General features: G+C 50.1%; 1 protein-coding gene across 4 annotated transcripts in view; it reads right to left on the reverse strand.

Annotated features, from left to right (window-relative positions):
* The window catches only part of GIT1 (GIT ArfGAP 1), a 42,370-nt gene that overhangs the window by 10,777 nt on the left and 11,193 nt on the right, over window positions 1-20,400 (reverse strand). For 2 of the 4 annotated variants that reach the window (XM_077312674.1, XM_077312673.1), the window contains exons 2-11: window positions 17,655-17,788; window positions 16,606-16,718; window positions 11,702-11,807; window positions 10,291-10,377; window positions 9,461-9,591; window positions 9,024-9,118; window positions 8,074-8,116; window positions 6,335-6,361; window positions 5,764-5,812; window positions 4,496-4,568 (exon numbers count right to left, since the gene is read on the reverse strand). In XM_077312674.1, coding sequence (XP_077168789.1) covers window positions 4,496-4,568; window positions 5,764-5,812; window positions 6,335-6,361; window positions 8,074-8,116; window positions 9,024-9,118; window positions 9,461-9,591; window positions 10,291-10,377; window positions 11,702-11,807; window positions 16,606-16,718; window positions 17,655-17,788 — 858 coding nt within the window. The remainder of the gene's footprint in view (window positions 1-4,495; window positions 4,569-5,763; window positions 5,813-6,334; window positions 6,362-8,073; window positions 8,117-9,023; window positions 9,119-9,460; window positions 9,592-10,290; window positions 10,378-11,701; window positions 11,808-16,605; window positions 16,719-17,654; window positions 17,789-20,400) is intronic. The other 2 variants (XM_077312676.1, XM_077312675.1) reach the window with 1 other exon arrangement.

The following is a 20,400-nucleotide window of genomic DNA, read 5'->3' on the forward strand; positions in this document are numbered from 1 at the left end:
GCCCCTGCCGGTGAGTTCCCTTCCCGGGGCCCTCCAGCCTTTCCAGGCCCTGGGGAGAGGCCATCCGCATAGTTCTTCCACCCCACCCCACCTCACCCAGTCTAATTGTTGAATTCCTGAATGCAACGGGCTTGGCCCCTAGTAAATAAATAAATAGACATTCATAAAATTATACATAGGCTGGAGAAAGTGGGTGGAGAGCTTGTTCCCATACCACGAGATCTTGGGGCACCCGATGCTGGGAAGCAGATTCAAATCCGACAAAGGGCACTGCTTCCTGACTTGACAAGTCATTAAACTGTGGAACTCACTGCCACAGTAGCAACGGCCACTAGCACAGAGGGCCTGAGTCGTGGGGGCAAGTTTCATCCATGGTAATTGAAGAGAACATCCCTATTCAAAGAAGCCAGCCTATGGAAGGCCTCAGACTCTATGCCTTTTTCTCTGGCCTTCCAGGGCAGCTCTTTTGCCTGTTCCATGAAACAGAATTCTGGAAGCTACAGGCCACTGGCCCCATCCAGCAGGGCACTTAGGCTCTTATTCCTTCACACACGTCCCTCTTGCGTTTGGAGATCGCTGCTGGAGGTTGATCTCCTCGGGTCTGAGAGCAGGGTTCAAACCCAACCTCTGCTACCGACTCCAGGCATGAAGGCCTCCCCAAGCTTTGCTTGTGCCCACAGAGAACACGCCAGCCAAGACAGGCTGCACTGTGGCCACTTCTAAGTGGGGGGCTGCAGAGCAAGAAGAAGAAGAAGAAGAGTTGGTTCTTATATGCCGCTTTTCCCTACCTGAAGGAGGCTCAAAGTGGCTTACGGTTGCCTTCCCTTTCCTCTCCCCACAACAGACACCCTGTGGGGTGGGTGAGGCTGAGAGAGCCCTGATATCACTGCTTGGTCAGAACAGCTTTATCAGTGCTGTGGCGAGCCCAAGGTCACCCAGCTGGCTGCATGTGGGGGAGTGCAGAATCGAACCCAGCATGCCAGATTAGAAGTCCGCACTCCTAACCACTACACCAAACTGGCTCCCCTCCAGCAGACAGCCCTGCTGCATCTCGTCCCCAACCCCCCAAGGACAGAAGACACCTCAGTTGGCTAAAGCTTAATCCAGGAAGAGGCTCCATCCAGATTTCCCCTCCAGAGACTGCCTGGACCACCCTCTGCAGCATCTGGATTCAAGTTCTAGAGGGCAGGGGAAGGGAGAGGTGGAAGCAGAGTTTGGCTGCAGCAGGGAGGTAAACAGGAGACACGGAAGGCACTTAAATACTTTTTAGGTGTTGCAAGACTGCTCTTCAGCAGGGCCCTCGGAACAGCGATCTGTGCTCAAAGCCAGAAGCAAGACGGCAAAGGGGAGTCGAGCTGCTTACGTGGGCAGAAGAGCCCAAACAAGCTCCACTGGGCGGCTCTGGCCAAAACTTCGCAGGACTCCCTAAAGTCCGCCAGAGCTCCGGGCAGCGCGACGAGGAAGGGTCGCCGGCCCCACCCTAGTGGCATCCAGGCCTCTCTGCGGCCTGTGAAACTCCCTCCCTCCCTCCCCCCCTTTACCAGATTCTCCAGCGTAGAGCCTGGAAAAGTGACTGCTTTCTCTCCCCCTCTCTTTTGCAGAGCTGCCGGATGCGGCTGGCCAGGAATGAAGGGAAGGGATGGGAAGCAAGGCCTGTGTGTGTGGAGGGAGTGGGAGAGGGAGGGACGCCACTACGTTCCTGCAGAACCACAGCCCCGCTCGGCCCCCTCCCTTGGGGGGCTCCGAGGTCGGCCCTGGCAAGCTGGCCCAGCGCAATCCGCCTCCCCAGCCTCCTAACACCCCCCCCACACACACACACAGACTCACTACGGCTGGCATGCACACTCCGGGCCGTTCCAGCCAGGCACCCCGCCCCACCCGGCAGGAGCCCTCGGCCGTGACTCAGCCGGGCCCTGCCTTGCTGGGTACCGGCCAAGCCGGATGAATTCACCACCCCGGGCGAGGATTCGGTGGCACATTTCGCTGCAGCGCCCGAGAAAACGTCCCGACAGTGTTCAGCTCTTCCTCTGGGATTCCACATCCAGGATTCTACGGCTGAAAGTTCTCACGCCTCCACCCCACCTCCTCATTGTCATCTGGCCTCGTTGAGAGCAGCTCTGCCCCCACCTCCTTTAGTATCACGCAAACCCTGCCAGGTAGGCCAAGGAGAGCGAGCAATGGGCCCAAAGGCAGCCTCGACGCTTTGTGGCCTAGAGCAGGGGTAGTCAAACTGCGGCCCTCCGGACATCTGGAGGACCACAGGTTGACTACCCCTGGCCTAGAGGGGATTCACACCCGGGACTCTTGACGACCCAATCCGGCCAGCCCCCTGTCTATAATTTTTCCACTTGCCATGATGACATTTCTTTTAGAGGGTAACCATGTCAGTCTGCACTACAAGAGCTGGATTCAAGTCCAGCAGCACCTTAAAGAACAACAAGATTGGGGGGGAGGGGAGCTTTCAAGGGCTGCTGGACTCGGATCTAACTTGGGTTTTATCACTTTCTATTTTATCATTATGTTACATGAGTTGAGAGTGTGGTTACCCGCCCTGAGCGATAAGGACGGGCGGGCTAAAAATAAAAGTTTACTATTTTATTAGTATTACTATTTTAAAACCACGCCTGCTTCTGGGACGGGGAGCTTAGAGCAAAACGAAAGGGCTTCCATCGCCAAGAGGCCAAGGCCAGCCTTGGGACAAGCGCCTGAAAGCCAGAGACTGTTCCTGGGTGAGAAGGGAGTCTTCACTGCAGGGAGGGTGAGAACGACAGGGCCCTCAACAAGGGCCAGAGCCTTCTTGGTCCTGGCCCCCGCCTGGTGGAATGAGCTCCCTGCAGAGATCAGGGGCCTGTCCGAACTCTCACAATTTCGCAGAGCCTGCAGAAGGGAGCTCCTCCACCAGGCATTTGCCTGAGGCTGACCAACACCAAAACACCCCCTGCCCCCCCCCCTCCAGGCACCCCCCCGTCCATGACTAAAGCATCCGACCAACCCAAGGCTGTGTCAATGTTCCTGGTACTGCTGAAGTATTGTTCTGGTTGACATGTTATGATTGTTATACTTGTTATATTTATTACAATGTTCTATGTAGTTACCCCGTGATGTTCTATGTAAACCAGCCAGAGCCGTAAGGACGGGCGGTATAGAAATATGAATGAATGAATGAATGAATGAATGAATGAATGAATGAATGAATGAATGAATGAATGATGCACAATAAAGCATTTTTAAACTGTCATTCTATTGCTCCGCAATTTTCTCAGTCAACCTTATTCCTGACCTAAGTCACTGGCCCGTGATGCTGGTGTGTTTTGGGGGTTGGGGTGGAGTGGGGCAGGGGGTCCCGACCCTCCAAATACAAACACACACTCAAGATCAGCTTGAATCAGCTTGAAGAGGCCAAGGACAGCCCCCCTTCCTTCCTATCCAGCCCAAAGGCTGTTGGTTGCCCCACCCCCATCCAAGCCCCCTCTTAAAAGCAAGCCCCTACAACAGCTTTGTTCCTTTTAAGCACACACTCAGGGGATTAGAACCCGCCACCCGAGCAGCAGTTGCAGAACTCCAGGGCCCGATATCCTTAGCAAAGTTTCTAGTCCCCCTGACGCATCAGAGGCTTGGAAGATCATGCCTGGCGAGGCTCCAGAAGCCAGCAGCCAGAATGAAGCAGGATTTTGAGTGTGAGTGTCTGTGGGGAAGGCATAGATCAAGAGGCCAGCCTGGACTCCATGCAGGAATCCCCCCCCCCCAGGGACGGCTCTCTGGGGGCTGCTGTCCGCTAAGGAGGGCCTGTCCTCCCCTCACAAATACACAGGCTCCCATGGCATCTTGTGCGACTGCAGGGAGCCTGCAGAAAAGGTGGCACCTGCCTGATCTCCTTAACATCAAGGTGGTGAGTCACAGCAAAGACCTAGATTCACTCGAGCAATTTTAACAACAGGACTGGACAACCCGGCGGGTCAGTCCGGATCCATCTGGGGGTTTATTTCTCTTCAGCATGGTACAGTGCTTAAGAGTGGCGGGCTCTAATCTTGACAGCCCGATTTGAGCCCCACACCTCCACATGCAGCCACCTGGCTGCTCACAGTTTGCTCAGAGCTGTTCTTGTGGAGCAGTTCTCTAAGAGCTCTCTCGGCCCCTCCTACCTCACTGGGTGTCTGTTGGGGGGAGAGGGAGGGAAAGGGGTTTGTTCAGCCTCTCTGGGCCTCCTTCAGGCAGTGAAAAGCGGGGGAGGAAAACCCAGTTCTTCTTCCTTTTCTTCTCCCCATATGTGAGATTCAGCCCACACTTCATAACTCAGGTGCTCCAGTGACACCAGGATCGCTCCAGGAAGAGCGTTTGGCAGATGGGGTGGGCAACACACCTGGCTTAAAATCAAACTGAGAACAGCCAGAGGTTGCAGTCCAACAAAGGCCACGGTCCCACCCACTCCCTGGGCCCCAAGCAGCCTCCCCCGGCCATCTTATCCCCCCCCCAAACACATACACAGACGGCTCACCTGCATCATTTTCCCGACGGTCCACCTCATCATAGACATCCATGGCCAGTTCTTCAAAGAGACGGTTGCTAAGCTATCGGGAGACAAGCAGGAAGGAACGGAATATGATTCCACGCTGCAGACTTTGGGGGGCCACAGGGGACAGACCTGGGAGCGGCAGCCACTGGGGGTCTCAAAGGGAAAGTGTGGCATGAGGATCACAGAGCCCAGAATCCTCATTTGGGCGCTGGGGATTTCGCATCCAGAAGAATGTCCTTATTCCGCTGTCTCGGTTTGCAAAAAGGCACAACATCCGGGACCCCCCAAGACTCAGATTCCCTTCAAGGGACAAGAAGTTCCTAGTCCTCGTGGGTATTTTTGAAAGGGGGCATGGCAGGTCCAGAAGGGTCAGTGGCATTCAGTACAACTGTGGGTCGTACGGGGTGGAGGAAAGAATAAAATGGTCTGAAGAGTTCCTTGCCTCTCCTACTGCTAGCCAGAGCAGGAGTCTAAAAGCCAAAGTTCTGTAAAAAAAAAACAGCCAATCTATTTCCCCTGTGTAAAGCAACAAGTCGGAGCCCTTTTCGGCATGTGCTGGGGCTGAAGGGGTTAAGAGCAGCAGACGTGTTCAATTTATTCATGATTTGATTTCTTGGCTGCACCTTCCCCGTAAGAGGGCTTTACAACTATCTTTAACATTTAAAATCGGTTCTTATCATACAAAACAGTCATATGTTAAAAACTTCCAAATTACAAAATGATCCATCCGTCCACCATTTCATCCGACTACCCATCCTCTTGCTGGTGGATTTCTACTCTTTGGGGGTAATGGCGGCCGGGGGGGGGGAGGAGCCTAGAATGGGGTGGGGAAAGACGGGTGTCCCCCCCCCATGCAAATCTGAATTCCTCCTCCACACTTCCCCGGATCGCTTCCGCTGGGGAGGTGGGTTTGCTTCCACCACTGCCCTGAGACATCAGAGTGAGGGGCGGTATATAAATTAAAGGAATAAATAAATATAAATTAAAGGGGCGGTATATATTAAAGGGACGGTATATAAATTAAAGGAATAAATAAAATATCAGCCCACCCCTACAGACACCCTCACACAATTCTTGCTGCACAAAGAAAAACAGTCTGAGATTTTTGGGACTGCTCTGACAGGTTCCCTCTTTAAGCAGCAGAAGAGGCACCAGGCCAAATAAGCCCCAGATTTGAGGCATAACCCAGACAACACACAGCCCAGACAACCAAACGGCAAGACCCAACTTCCTCCCCACAGCCAGCTTACCGCTTGCAGTTTCTTCTTGGCTGCCTTGGCCAATTCAGAGAGGTCCAAGCTGGCAAAACGGGAAGACGGAGAGACAGAGAGAATGGTCACTTCATCCCTGTCCTATAAGATGCCATCTGCAAAGGGGGCTTATCCTCACTTGCAGGGTAGCCACAGACAACCCTACAGACTGGCAAGCGGAGGGGAAGGATCTTCCCTGGCAGGTCAGACCAGGAAGGTAAAGAGGGAAGAGCACCAGTGCTGGCAAGGAAGGAGAGGAAACCGACCTCCAACCCCCTCCCCCCAAAAAACACTCTCAGGAACCATCTAAGTTTAGGAGCCGAGACGTCATTATCGACTCTTGGCAGTGAACAAAAAGCAGGGACTTGGGAACCTGGGGGGGGGGATATCAGGAGAAGTGTGGAGTAGCCTTGGCAAGCCAGGCATTCCTCAGTCCCCCTCCCCAAACGTTCCTTTGCTCCACCCACCCACCTGGACTCCACCCCGGCACACTAAAATGCAGATTATGTCCTGCATGCACCAACAATGGGGAGGGGGGCAGCTGCATGCAGACAAGCCAGACAGTTAGTACCTTTGGGACATGCACTTTGGACGCACTCTGAACTCCAAGAAGGCAGCGGGGGAAGAAGAGGATAAGGGAGGGCATTAAAGACACCGATCCACGCCCATCAGCGGCAAGGGCCCTGCCACTAAAGGCAACCCCAACACCATCAACCTGGCATTCTTTTGGCAGACCCTGGCCTGGCAAGAGGCCCAGGCGGGAGCTTCACCCGCCAAGGTCCACCACTCTGACCCAGAAGATCCCTTTCCTAACCAGAGGCCATCAGAGGGAGGGCAAGAAGTATCTGGACATTCCCCTGACCCATCATGCCCTCTGCGCCTTCGATCGGCCATCCACGGAGCCAGAGAGAAAGCCGGAGGAAAGTAGGCCCCAGTCTCCGTCAGGCCCGACTCTCGCTCGGCTGAGAGTCGGCTCCTCCATCAGGAAGGGGCTTAATTTAATTTGAAAAGTCCTGAGCCACTGTGATTCCCGTGAGCCACTCCGCAAGCCAGATTCAGGGTGAACAGTGAGATCAGCCCCAGGCACATGGGTGCCTGGGGCATGCTGTGGAAAGGAAAGCCAAGGCCTTGAGTTCATAGCAGTGGCTTGAACCCGCCTCCCTTCCACAAAGATGCCACAAAGAACGCTCTTTCCCTGAGGAGGTGGCGCCAGTCAAGGGAAGCCAGCATCCATTTCCCCGGGTCAGAGCTCACAGGCAGAACAGAGGCTGGGCAAGCAGGAAGTCCTGGGGGATACCCCCACCCTCTCAGGTTGGAAGATTCTTGGAATGAAGGGCTGGGACAGACGATCCCCCTAAAGGCCCCTGTTGCTGAACTAGAGCACCCTCGAGCCCAATGGACTCATTTGAAGTAGGGTTGGGCACTTCGCTGTCCGAAGCGGCCGTTCACTAAAGCTCCCAACCCTAATTTGAAGGGAAACCAATGGGGATACCACCAAAGCCACACCACGGGTGCCTTTCCTACCAAACAGGCCACGGGCCACAGCAAAGCTATTCCTCCAACCTGAGTATTCCCTTTTCCATTTTGCCTTGGCAGAAGGCAGGAAAGAAAGAATTATTTCTTTTTAAGGTTCCATGACAACTACTCACCATATTGCTGCCCCCCACCATCACCACCGCTGCCCCAATAAAACGAAAATACCAATACTTGTGTGTACTGTTAGTAATTCGGACAGATTTTAGGTAGGAAGCCCTGTTGGTCTGAGGCAGCAGAACAAAGTTTGAGTCCAGGGGCACCTCTGAGACCAACCAAATTTAGGGTAAGCTTTTGCGTGTATGCTCACCTCTGTCAGGTATCAGGGAACAGAATTTGTCCAGCCGAACTGAAACGTCTTTTTGTTAACGTTGTATTTATATGCCGACTGAGGGGCCACTGGCAAGATTCTGATGACAGCCTCAATCCCATCTCGGCTATAATTAGCCAGTTAATTAGGCATCTGAACTCTGGCTAAAGCCTCCCAGCAATTAGCAAATGCCCCCAACCCTTTTCTCTACCTATATATTTGGTTGAAAAAATTCTGTTCCATTATATCGAAAGAAGTATTCTTGCACATGAAAGCCTGTATCTTGAATCAATCTTCGTTGGTCTTAACAGTGCTCCTGGACTCAAGCTTTGTTCTAATTCAGAAAGATTCAGCCAGCCCCTTTCCTGATTCGATCTGAACGGGAATATGTGTGACACCCAGGATGTCCACTAGGTGGCAGCATTTATTTCCCGTGAACTGCAAGAGTGCTGGAGGCGGGGTCTCACCTGTCTGCCATCTGCGGAATGATGTAATGCCCATTCTTGTGATCTGCAAGGGAAAGACAAGAGCCACTCAGAGATCCAGCCCTGAGACTCCGCCCTCCCACCACTGATGCTCACTCCTCTCTGGCAGTAACCCTTCGTTACCCAGGGGGCAGCGCCAAAAGCAAGCTCTCCGCACACTGCAGCAGCTAAAAACAGTTTCCATTGTTTTCCCCGTTCCATAATCCTCGTTCTGCTGCATCGGACCTTGGGGGTCCTCGCTTTTCAACTGAATTGTTTTTACATTTTTTGTAATCTGCCTCTAGACTCAGCAAAGAAGAATAAACCCAAGGTAAAAATTATTTGGTCAAGATAAATTACTGGGAACAGCCACGGAACTATCTGGGCAGACAAAAAACAGCCAAAATTCACCTGTCGTACCAGCATTTAAAATACTATGAAGTACTAGCGCTATCCAGGCTAGGGATGTGTGCTTCGGCTTGGCTGTTTTGGCAATCACAGTCATGGTCCTGTTAGAGCTGTTCTTAGAGCGGTTCTGTCACAGCTCTCTCAGCCCCACCTACCTCACTGCGTGTCCGCTGTGGGGAGAGGAAGGGAAGGTGATTGTCAGCCGCTTTGAGACTCCTTTGGGTAGTGAAAAGCAGGGTATTAAAACCAACTCTTCTTCTATTTTTACTGTCAAAACAATATGGAAAGAAACAAGCATGTTTTTAGCAGGGGGGGGAATGGGTGCAAAAGAAAGGGAGAAATGGGTGTCAAATCCAAAGATTCTCATATTTGTTCCTCTCAGTGACACCAAAGCAAAATTGAAATGTTCATCTATTTGGCAACAGTTGGAAAACACACAGTGAGTGAAATGAACCCACAGGCTGGTTCTGGTTCAGGTTGGTTCTTGGTGGGGCTCAGCCCCTGGTACCGAAACCCAATCTCCCCAAGTCTGCAACGGGACTTACCTGGTTTGCGCCCGCAGAGATAGAAAGCCAGCCTGTCTGTAAGCTCATACTGACATTCCACCAGCCTCTCTGCCAGCTCATGCTGGGATGCCTGCCTGCAGGAAGGGAGGTCAAAAATCGAACCAGAAGAAAACATACTGTCTCCCCAGTTACTATACACCGAGTTCTCTCCCACCAAAAGATGGTAACAAAAGCCCCCAATCTCCATCAATCTCTTGAATTTTTGCACCAGCCTAATATATATTCAATATCCTAAAAAAATCTCAAGGAGTTCACCATGCCCCCAAGATGGAATTTGAGAAGGATACGGACAACAACTGTTGCTGACACAAAGGGTTCAGTTTTGAAACATTTGCAAGCACAGGTTTGTTCCCTAGTTCAGATTCAGCACAGGGCTCTCCGTAGGCATTCCTGAAGTAAGCAATGCCTGTCCTCACCTGGCATAGTCGATCGGGGTGCGGCCGTTCACATCGGGGGCCCCGGGGTCGGCTCCATACACCACGAGCAACTCGGCCTGAAGGATCTGCCCGGCTTTGGCTGCCACATGCAGAGGAGTGGTCCCTTTCTCCTACAAAAGGAGGAAAGTTGTGCTCAAACATCACAGATGCATTTGGGAAGACGTCTCACCAAGTCTGAGCCCTAATGTTAAAACCTTTTAAGATCAGTGATTGCTAGGTGTTTTAATTGTTTTCTTTTAAAAAGTTTTTTTAAATAATGTATTGGTTTGTCGTTGTGACCCACACTTGGTACCAGTTTTAGCTGGATATTGTAACTCTGAATGCAAGAGGAGTGAAAGAGTGAAGAGAATTCTCTCAATGGGGTACACTAGGCAGTTGGTCCCACCCTCCTCTCATTGGCTAGATCTTGAGCCTCGTTAACTCTTCCTCACCTTCTGTGTTTCATCTTCTCTCTCTTACCTGGGCTTGGAGCTAAAACAAGTTAACCTTCTTGAAGTTAATCAGTTCACAGTAAGTTAAACGTACTTAGATGAGCATGTCATGTAAGTCATGCTTCTATTTTTGTAAGTAAAATTTCTCTCTCTCATGACCATGGGAGTCAAATCATCTTTGTCATTTGTTTGAACAGCATTTTTCCTTTAACCAGGAAACACAGAGGATTGGGGTTACTGCGTAAAGCTTCTGTGCTTCCAAGGCAAATGATCTTTCTTTCTTTACATTTAACCCAATAGTTTTCTAGGAGGGAGGGCAGGTTGTAAAAACTGGGACTGAGCCCTGGTTCCAATTCAGCCTTAGTCACGGGGTCTCACCGGGTGGAAGAAGTTGGCTTGAGCCCCCAGAGAAAGCAGGCGCAAACAGGTTTCCAGATTTCCTGTACGGACGCTTGAATGCAACTGCTGCAGGAAGAAAGACCGAAGCAGAGGTCAGCGAACAGGGAAAAAACAGAGCAGCAGGCCACCCCTCCACCCCACCCCCAGGCTAGGCCAGGCAACAGTCAACTGAGAGCGCCACTCAAAAAACAGTGCGGTGATTGTCCCAGAGGCACCATACTTGTTCTTCTTTTACACTAAAAAAGGAAGAGGGTAGGGGGCGGGCAGAGGGTTACAGAATCAGAAACAATCCCTCCCACTTTTATTCTGCTCATTTTCCAAGAAGTGATACACAGTTCTCTCTTCCCTCCGCCTGTTTTAGCCTCACAACTACCCTGCAAAGTAGGCCAAACTAAGACAAGAGGTGAAAATAAGCAAATGTGGCTCAAACATGGGAAGAACCTGACCCGTAAGCAGCCTCTCCACTTAACACTTTGCATCTTGCCACAGAACTAGGGCTGGGTGAAGTCCCTTCCGCTTCTGGCTGATGCAGAAGCTGGCCCAAGGCAACGTGTGGGGTAGGGGAGCAGCTCTTCTCCCTCCCTCCCTCCCAACACTCCAACTCAGGCTATACCAACCAACTCCCAGTAAGGGTATGTAGCATGGAGATGAGCACTTCTTTGTACAACACACAGGAATCCAGCTGGTTTCTGGGAAACGTTAATATCATTAAATACCCAATGGATTAAAACAGGCGTTCTCAACCACGGTTCTGTGCGGTGTTTCCTGAAGGGATGGCAGTTAATTTTTACTATATTTTAAAATTTATTACACATTTAGTGGGTGATATGACCATATATGTTGACCTGCCCCCCAATAGCCAATGATGGGCCAGGAGGGGGTGGGGAGGGGCCCTGGGTGGGCATGTCCACAGCTCTGCTTCCCCACCATATTCTGCACGACTGCGCCATTTCTGGGGTTTCTCAAAGCCTGAAGAATGTTTCATGGGTTTTTCAACGGTAAAAAAATTGAGAAAGGCTGGATTAAAATATCTCTGGCTAGCTGGCAGCCAGGCCTCAGCCTTGTCCTTCAGGGACCTCCTTATGGCTCTGTCATAAAAGTAGGAGCATGAGGGTTGAAATCCCACAGGTAGGGAGCCTACATGGGGCCAATCCTGGTAGGGGTGTGAAGATCCCCTATAATACGCCCTCCCTGCCCTGATACTGAAGACTCTGGAACCTATCTGGCCTTGGTGGTGACTGAAAATGGAGTGCCACCCTCAAGGTATCCATGTTGGGGCCATGGACATCTTTCTGATTGCGAAGCCTACGGCTGGAGTCCTGGGGTGCAACAGGAGCACTCCTCTCCCTGTCACACTCGATAGGTACACACATACACAACACGCCCCTACCTTGCTGAGGTCTTTGGCAGTCACTCCATCGTCGTCCCGGCACGGCAGTTTGTGGACAAAGGCCAGCATCTGGTATTTGGCACGGATGAATTCTGACTTGGTAGGGCTGTCATGAGATCAAAGCTGGGTCAAAGAAGGGCTGGATTGACTCCCCCCCCCCTTGCAACAGTATGCTAGAAGCAGCATTTCCTTCCAGACTATAATTCCCTTCCTCAAAATCCCAGAACAGTACAGGCTGGCCACTCTGCACGTGCACAGAGGCACTGCCATCTCTCATTCACAGAAGGAAATTTATTCTACTCTCCCTGAGCCACTGGCTCGCTGTAACTGTTCCACCCATTGCAAGATTCTTCTGGGGAAAATAACCCCAGGCCTGGAGAGCTTCAAATCCATAGCTTATATGTTCACTAAAACAATACACACATGTATAATAACACATTATACAATTATTTCATTTGGGAGCATGCACTGGACTAGATGGCAAAACGGCTCAACATGCACAACATCTGGAGCCGCCTTCTACTGAGTCAGACTGCTGGTCTATCAAAACCTGGCTCGTCTACTCAGACCGGCAGCAGCTGCCCAAGATCACAGGTAGAAGCATTTCTCATCGCCTGATCCTTCCAACTGGAGACACCGGGGATTGAACCCAGGCCCTTCTGCACCCCAAGCGGAGCCACAGCCCTATCCTCAACCACAAATAACTGACCCGCCTTTCCATGCCTCTTGCAAAAGGCCTCAGACTGCTGGCAAGGATCCCTTGCTGTTTTGGCTGCAGGCTCCTACTCTCCCAACCCACTTGGCCTTTCCAGAGGATGCTATGGAAGGGACACTTGGATATCTGCTGTAATCAGAAAGTCCCATACTATGTAATTCTCATAGAAAATCTTATATTTACATATTAGAATATCCTGTTAAAGGTAAAGGTTACGCAACCGTAAACTGTTGTGGGTTTTCCAGGCTGTGTGGCCATGGTCTGGTAGTTTTAGTCTCTGATGTTTTGCCGGGAACTGTGGCTGGCCAACTTTGGACTGGAGAGAGCATCATCTTGCCAAGTCCTACCTCTAAAGATGCCAACCATTCAAATATAAGAATTGAATGAGGTTAGTATCCGTAGTGAGATAAGAAACCAATATCCCTGTTGAGTCCTGGGGATTCCATTGTTTGGAGTATTTAATAACTTGCGTTTCTGCAATCTCCCTTTCCAGTCTGTTCTTGAAGTTCCTTTGCAATACAAAAGCTACTCCGAGGTCCCTTATTGAATGTCCTGGAAGGTTGTTCTCCTACAGGTTTTTCAGTCTTGTGATTTTTGATGTCCTATAATTCTTCGGTAGAGGGTTTGCCCTGTTTGCCCTATGTTAATAACTTTCTCCTTATATCTGTACTCTTATGATCCCTGTTCCATTGTCCGAGGAAGTGTGCATGCAATCTTAGTTGGTATACCAATCTTACCAGTCTTAGTTGGTATTAAAGGTGCAATCGGACTCAAAAGACTGAACATGTAACATTTAAGTAACACACGGCAAAGTTTCAGAGTAACTTTTATGAAGTGCGGGAAGCAGTTTTAATACAGTTTAGAAATGACAATCAACGTCCAAAACAGGAACAGCCAATCAAGACAATCTAGTGCCTTTCTGGTGACCTTTCTGAAGCTCCAGACAGAACCTTCCAGAAACAAAGGCTGGCTCATCGTAATGAATATATTTGCAAATATCCTTTATACAATTGGCCAATGCAGCAATCTTGGTTCTTAAGAGAAATCTGGTCAGAGAAATCCCTTCCAGACAGGTCTCTCGTATACTTGCCCTATTCCAGTAATGTGGACTTTCTTATCTCTACCTGCAATTGATGCCTCAGGACAAGGAATGGACCAATTGTGCATTTCATTTCTGTTTCTTTTCAGAGATTGCTGTCATGAATCTTTTCCTTCTACCTGGGCCAATTTGTTTGTTCTTTACGTAGCTCTTTTAACGCCGAACAACAACAACAAAAAGGCATGAGCTTTAATGCTGTTGAATTTTGCTAGCAAGGCCATCCCAAGTAATTTTGCTAGCATGTCAGAAACTGCTTTTGAAAAGTGTGTCCATGAAATTCAGTAACAGTGCCGCTCAAGATCTTCAGCTACCCAATCGCCTAAAAGGTCTTGGAATATCATCGAGTCTAAAAGGTTGTGGAATCTCTCGTCACATTTCCAGGTTCCTCAGAAGTCACTGGTGTTTCTGAGCAGGAATTTCAATATTTGGCATCTCTTCCTTTTCCTCTAGAGCCTCTTGTGGCGCAGAGCGGTAAGGCAGCAGAAATGTTGTCGGAAAGCTTTGCCCATGAGGCTGGGAGTTCGATCCCAGCAGCCGGCTCAAGGTTGACTCAGCCTTCCATCCTTCCGAGGTCGGTAAAATGAGTACCCAGCTTGCTTGCTGGGGGGTAAACGGTAATGACTGGGGAAGGCACTGGCAAACCACCCTATATTGAGTCTGCCATGAAAACGCTGGAGAGCGTCACCCCAAGGGTCAGACATGACCCGGTGCTTGCACAGGGGATACCTTTACCTCTGATAGATCTCATATTGCATGCTTACCAGGATTTACCCTGAGGCATAACCTTCCGTATAAATTAAAGATTTAATTAAAGTCCTTCCTTATTCGTAATTGAACATCTCATCTTTTGGTAGAAAAACAACCAACTCTTTCTATGACCAGTTCCCACCAGCTAACTGCCTGGCATTTTCCAAAACAGCCTCCTTTCACAAAACAAAATATTATTGTGGCAACACATTTGCAGTGCCACCTTTGTGCGGAGGAGAAAGAATACTTACGCAATGCTGCTTCCTCCAGCTTGGGATATATATTCAAATAAAGTTCTCACGTTCTGTTTATGAATGAGAAAACATACCAAAGCCCTTTCTGTAATCCAGCCTGGTGTCTCAAGCGTCTCCCCAGAAATATTCAGGCAGTTCCTTAATTAAGGGACCATCTCATCATTTCACTGCAATTTCACTGCAGCAGCTATTGCTTTGGAAGGATTACAGTGCTTAGAGTTTTGCAGAGTTTAATTTTGCACTTTTCATTACTGTATTCCCACTTGCAATGTTCGTGACGTCGTTCAGCAATAACTTGGGGGTCACCTTTACGTTTGAACACATGAAGCTGCTTTGGACTGAATCAGGCCCCTGGTCCACCAAGATCAGAATTGTCCGCTCAGACTGGCAGTTGCTCTCCAGGGTCTTGGACGGAGGTCTTTCCCATCACCTGCTGCCTGGTCGTTTTAACTGCAGAGGCCGAGAATTGAACCCGGGACCTTCAGCATGCCAACCAGATGCTCTGCCACTGAGCCACAGTGGCACTTCATCATTGAACAGAGGCTGAACAGAACCATTGAACAGAACTCAAAGAACACCCCCAACTCTTAAAGTTTTTATTTTTATTTTCCAAAATTAAAGACAGTAAGATATATGCAATCTATGTTGTCAATACAGAAAAAAGAGAACTATGCTCTTCATTTAATACATTTGGTTCCCTGTTTCAATTCCCTTTGTGTTATTTTTTTAGATAGTTCAGGTAAGGGCCCCATTGTTCTTGAAAGGCCTCTTCTGTTTTTCCATTAATTATCAGTGTCAGTTTAGCCATCTTGGCAAAGTCAGCTAGTTTGTTCAGCCAGTCTTCTGTCGAGGGTAGTTCTTGCGTTTTCCATTTCTTGGCCAATTCTAGTCTTGCTGCCGTCGTCGCGTAGAAGAAGAAGCTCTGTGTGTGGGTTGGGAGGCACTGAGGAGGAACACAACACCCCCAACTCTTGAGTAACTCTGCTTGGAGACCTTCATTTCTCTCCCAGACTCTCCTGAGCCTCTGGGGAGGGCGGTATATAAATATAATAAATAAATATAATAAATGAATAAAGCTCCAAACAGTTGAAGCCTTCTGCCTTAGAAAAGACAGCTTTTCAGAACCTGTTCTTATTGCAACTTCAGCTTCTGCAAATGCTTGCAATACTTTTTTCAAATGGCAGGATCAAATTCACGTTTTCCTTGGGCCAAGGAAGGTCAGTCACCTCCCAAGGAAAATGAACATTTGAATCCACCTTTGCTCTGCGTAGGATAAAAAGGAACATGGTCCTTGACATAAAAATAGCTCTGCCCATTGGTTTTGCAGGGGCTCCCATCGAAAGCTTTCTTGGATTTAAAACTTCCCAAGCGTTTTTAAACAGGTTATTGACTGCCAGACTTCGATTGAGATAGGACTTCTGAGGTCTCCTTTCTTCAAACATTGTCAACAGATTTTAGGATGGCATCAAAAGAAGAAAAAAAGTTGCAGGAACTGATCGTCACATAAGAGGTACGTGAAACATCAAACATTAACACTCTGAACTTTTTTGGAATGTTGTTTTAAAAATATGTCAATTTTTTAAATGTCAAACTAAAGATCTCAACGAGACAAAACAACTGGTAACTAAAGCTTTGAAATCATCTGAAAAATAACAGATATTGTAATCCCGTGCTGGAGCGTTATGCTTGCTGCCTGTGGCTGTACAGAGCATGGTCCACAAGTGAAGTGCACACCATGCTTGGCTTCTTGGATGTTTACAGCTCGTGTCTCCATGTCCTTTAAATCTTGCCAGTCAACAATGACTTCCATTACGGATTTCCGTCGCATCTTTTGTTGCATACCTTAAAAGATTTCCCCTATGCCTGTCGCATAAGATGCTCTCACATCTTAGTAAGAGACAGAATGAGAATTCTCACCAATTAGCAACAGGCGGTTTCTAATCAACGGGTAAGAAAGGCTACTCGTCTCATTGAGAAAACTGCAGGATGAGCAAACTCCTGGGGCTTCCGCTTCAGCTTGGGAAACTCCAGGGAATTCGACAGCTGGTTCCCCTCCATCCTAACTCTCTTCCTTCCCACCGATACTCACTGGACTTTGTCTTGGGGGTTGGCCTTGCGCCTCCCACTCTGGACTTGAGCCGGATCAAGGAGCGAGTGTTCCCATATAGAATTGGCACCGTTGCTGGCAAGCGTGTGCACCATCTGGGGGAAAGGAGAAAGAACAGAGGGAGATGAAGACAGCCATCAGCCAGCAGCAGCTGTGAGAGGACTGCCCAGAAGCTCCATCCCTTCACCTCTGTCACCTGAACCACCTCCTGACCTGCTCCAAGCACTGCACGACCTTCTCACCATCCCCAAATCCCTCTTCCAGGAAGCCTGGACTCCCCGCGTCATCTCCAATTGCCACAATGCTGTAGCATCCTCAGCTAGAGGACTGGGCCAGGACAGTGGCGACCCACAATGAAATGTGCCTCATCCTTGAACCTCCTGATTGACCCTGGGCCTGGCCACATGTTTATATTCATTTAACCTTTTTGGTTCTTTGACTTAAGTTTTTTTGCGTTAAGTATTTTCTCTTTGGGACCTCCTCCCCCCTTATACCCCTTCCAAAGAGAATGAAGATCAGGGAGTCTAAATTTTCTCACGGTCCCCAGCTCCAGGGAGATAAAACTGGCCAGGGCCTTCTCTGCTTTGGCCCCGGCCTAGTAGAATGCTCTGCCTGAGGATATCAGGGCCGTCCGGAATCCTGCACAATACTGCAAAACCGAGCTGATCCACCAGGCCTACGGTTGGGGCGAGTCGTTGACACCAAGGAATACCGGCCTTCCAAGGGGAAACATCCATCAAAGGAGACCCCTCCAAACTCAGAGAGACCGATAGAAAATTCAATTCTAGGAGGCGGGATTTTAATTGTAAGATTGTATGCATTTATTATGCATGATTTTATTCTGTTGTTAAGTGTCCCGAGCTGATAAGATAGGGTGGTGTAAAAATAAAATATTTATTCATTTTGTCTGGGCATTATTTCACCACCCGGAGCCAAACAGCAGCCCCTCCCTCAAAGCGCTTACAGGTCAGGCTGCCCTACAAAGTACACTCCCCACACATGTGCCCCTCCCTGGAAGTGTCTGCACCCACCTGCAAGAGCGTAGCAGACCAGGGGCTGTGCCGGAGGTGCTTGACGATGGATATGTGGCGCCCGAGGCTGCGGTGGACACTGCAACATTCATCACAAACCAGCACTCCGCGGTTGATGGATGCCCAGCCGGGGTCTGTCGGGAGAGGCAGATGGTGAGGGGTGGGGAGAGAAAGGCACTCACCACCCTCCAAAGTGCAAAGCATGCCGGTTCACCCTCAGCAGCTCACAGCAGGATCTCTGGGCAAATGGCCCTTTCCTCTCAACCCATGATGACTGTGAACGTTCCGTACGACCACCACAGGCCAATTTTGGGGATATACGTTTCTGAAAAGGGAGAGGTGCTACAGTCTGAGGCTGCCAGAATTCCATGCCTCCTAATGGGCGGTATAGAATTCCAAAATAAATAAATAAATAAATAAAATCCCAGTGATCTGCAATTTCTTTGCGGCCTCTCGATGGACAGAGAAATACACTGTGCAAGGTCATTACTTCACCCGCCCATCCAAGGTCAAGCCATGGCAAATTTCCATTCCCACTCCTACTCGAGCCACAGGCCAGGGGTAGTCAAACTGCGAACCTCCAGATGTCCATGGACTACAATTCCCAGGAGCCCCCCTGCCAGCATTCGCTGGCAGGGGGCTCCTGGGAATTGTAGTCCATGGACATCTGGAGGGCCGCAGTTTGACTACCCCTGCCATAGGCTGTGGGAGGGAGCCCATGTCAAGGCCCACAGGCAAGAACACCGATCTGCCTTGAGGTTGTGAGGAGTTGCCATCTCCTTGTTCTAGGAAGACATCTCCCACCCTACAAAACAGGGGCAAGCTTCCGTCGGGAATCTGTTAATACCCCCAATAGCTTCTACCAGCATGTTAGGTACATTTATGAGAAAGGTCTAAAAACATCCCCGGATTGCAGGGAACAGGGATTCCCAACCAGGGTTCCGAGGATCCGGGGGACAATAAAATCAGAGTCCAGTAGCACCTTTAAGACCAACAAAGATGTATTCAGGGCGTGAGCTTTCAAGTGCAAGCACTCTTCGTCAGACCGAGGAATTTCTGCTTGCACTCGAAAGCTCACGCCCTGAATACATCTTTGTTGGTCTTAAAGGTGCCACTGGACTCTGATTTTATTGTGCTACTTCAGACCAACACAGCTGCCCATGAGGATCCCTGGGATTAGGCTAGAGCCCCCCAAGGGCTGTGCAGTCTGTCCCAGAGGTTTGGATGGCTGCTGGCATCACAAAATGCCCCTGGAGCCCCCTTCCCCTGTGGCTCTACAGGCCCAGTCTCTTTCTCCAGAATGAAGAAAAGTAAAATGATCAGTGGATTGGCTCCGGCATCTTACTTCCACCCCCACTTCTCTGAAGGGCCATGGCACCAATTCGGGGGGTCCTTGAAGCCTGAAAAAAGCGGTTTCTCCATGGTCAAAAGGTTGGCAAAGGCTGGCATCAACAGTTGGCTTGCTGGTTGGGAGGGTCACTGCATGAACTTTGGCCTATCCAGGGAACTGGAGGCTGCCTCCTAATGTTGGCAGCCTTTTTCTAGGAGAAAAAAACTATTCCTGAACAATAGATTTGCAGAGTGCAGCAACATTTCTTGCCCGGGCATCTTAGGGAGGTGAGCCTTTGTGTGTGTGAGCATGCCTGTGCATCAGAAGAGAGATTGCTTGTGGGGATCCTCCTCTCCCCCCCCCCCCAGCACGAGCCTGTCCTAGCCAGCCCCCACCCGCCAAGACAGAATGTCGTGTCGTGCTGACTTCACACCCTCCTTTGCCAGAGCAGAAACCTCCCACGCACAGAGCTATTCCCAGCTTGGCACCCACATCTCTGGGGAGGCATGGAAATCCACACTGCTCGCCCCTTCCATTCCCCTCCACTGGCAGGGCAGCAAAAAGCGCACAATGCACACACGCACACATGCGCACACCCCTTGGGTGTCAAATCACCGCTGACTGATGGTGACTTCTCACGGGGTTTCCAAGGCAAGCGACCTGCTGAGGTGGCTTGCTGAGGCCTACCACCCAGATCTACTTTGGCGGCCTCGTGTTCGAGATCCAGCCAGGGCCGACCCTGCTGAGCCGAAAAGATTTGACGAGATCAGGCTAGTCTGAGCTATCCAGCTTAGGGCATCCTGCATTTTACCTCCCCAAGTAAACGACACACACACACACACACACACACCCAGGACTGGTTTAAGGATTTGTGGGGGCCGTCACACCAGAGCCAATTTAAGGATTCAAAGGGCCCTAGCAGAGTACAATTGTGGTGGGAACAGTCAGGCTGAGGGGCCCCCACAGTGGAAAGGGGGGTCCTTAAAGAGGGAAATGAGGGGCAGAAGAGAGGCTACAGCCCTGAGCTGTGGGGGGAAGGCACTGCGTGGGGGCCCTGAAAGTGCAGGGCCTGCAGCACATGGATAAACCAGCCGTGATCACCCCCAGTAAAGAAGTGCCCCAAATCCATACTGCCTCACCGTCCTCCACGTGGGGTTCAGCTTTAGAACATCAGAAGTAATCCCATGGGCAGCGCACTTTTAAGTGGGGTGGGGGTGGGGGTAGAAGAGAAGAACAGATTTCACACTGGCGGGCACGGCTGCCATGCCAGCTTCAGCCTGGCACCTCTTTCTTTTAAAGGAAAAAAAAAATCACACTGGAGCCCCATGTCTTGTCCAGCAAGTTGTGGCCAGAATGGGGTGGAGTGGGGCAGTGAGATCCCTCTGGAAACCACTCTTGGGGCTCCGTCGCAAGGAT

Source organism: Paroedura picta, chromosome 15 (genome assembly GCF_049243985.1).
Source record: "Paroedura picta isolate Pp20150507F chromosome 15, Ppicta_v3.0, whole genome shotgun sequence".
NCBI lineage: Eukaryota > Metazoa > Chordata > Lepidosauria > Squamata > Gekkonidae > Paroedura > Paroedura picta.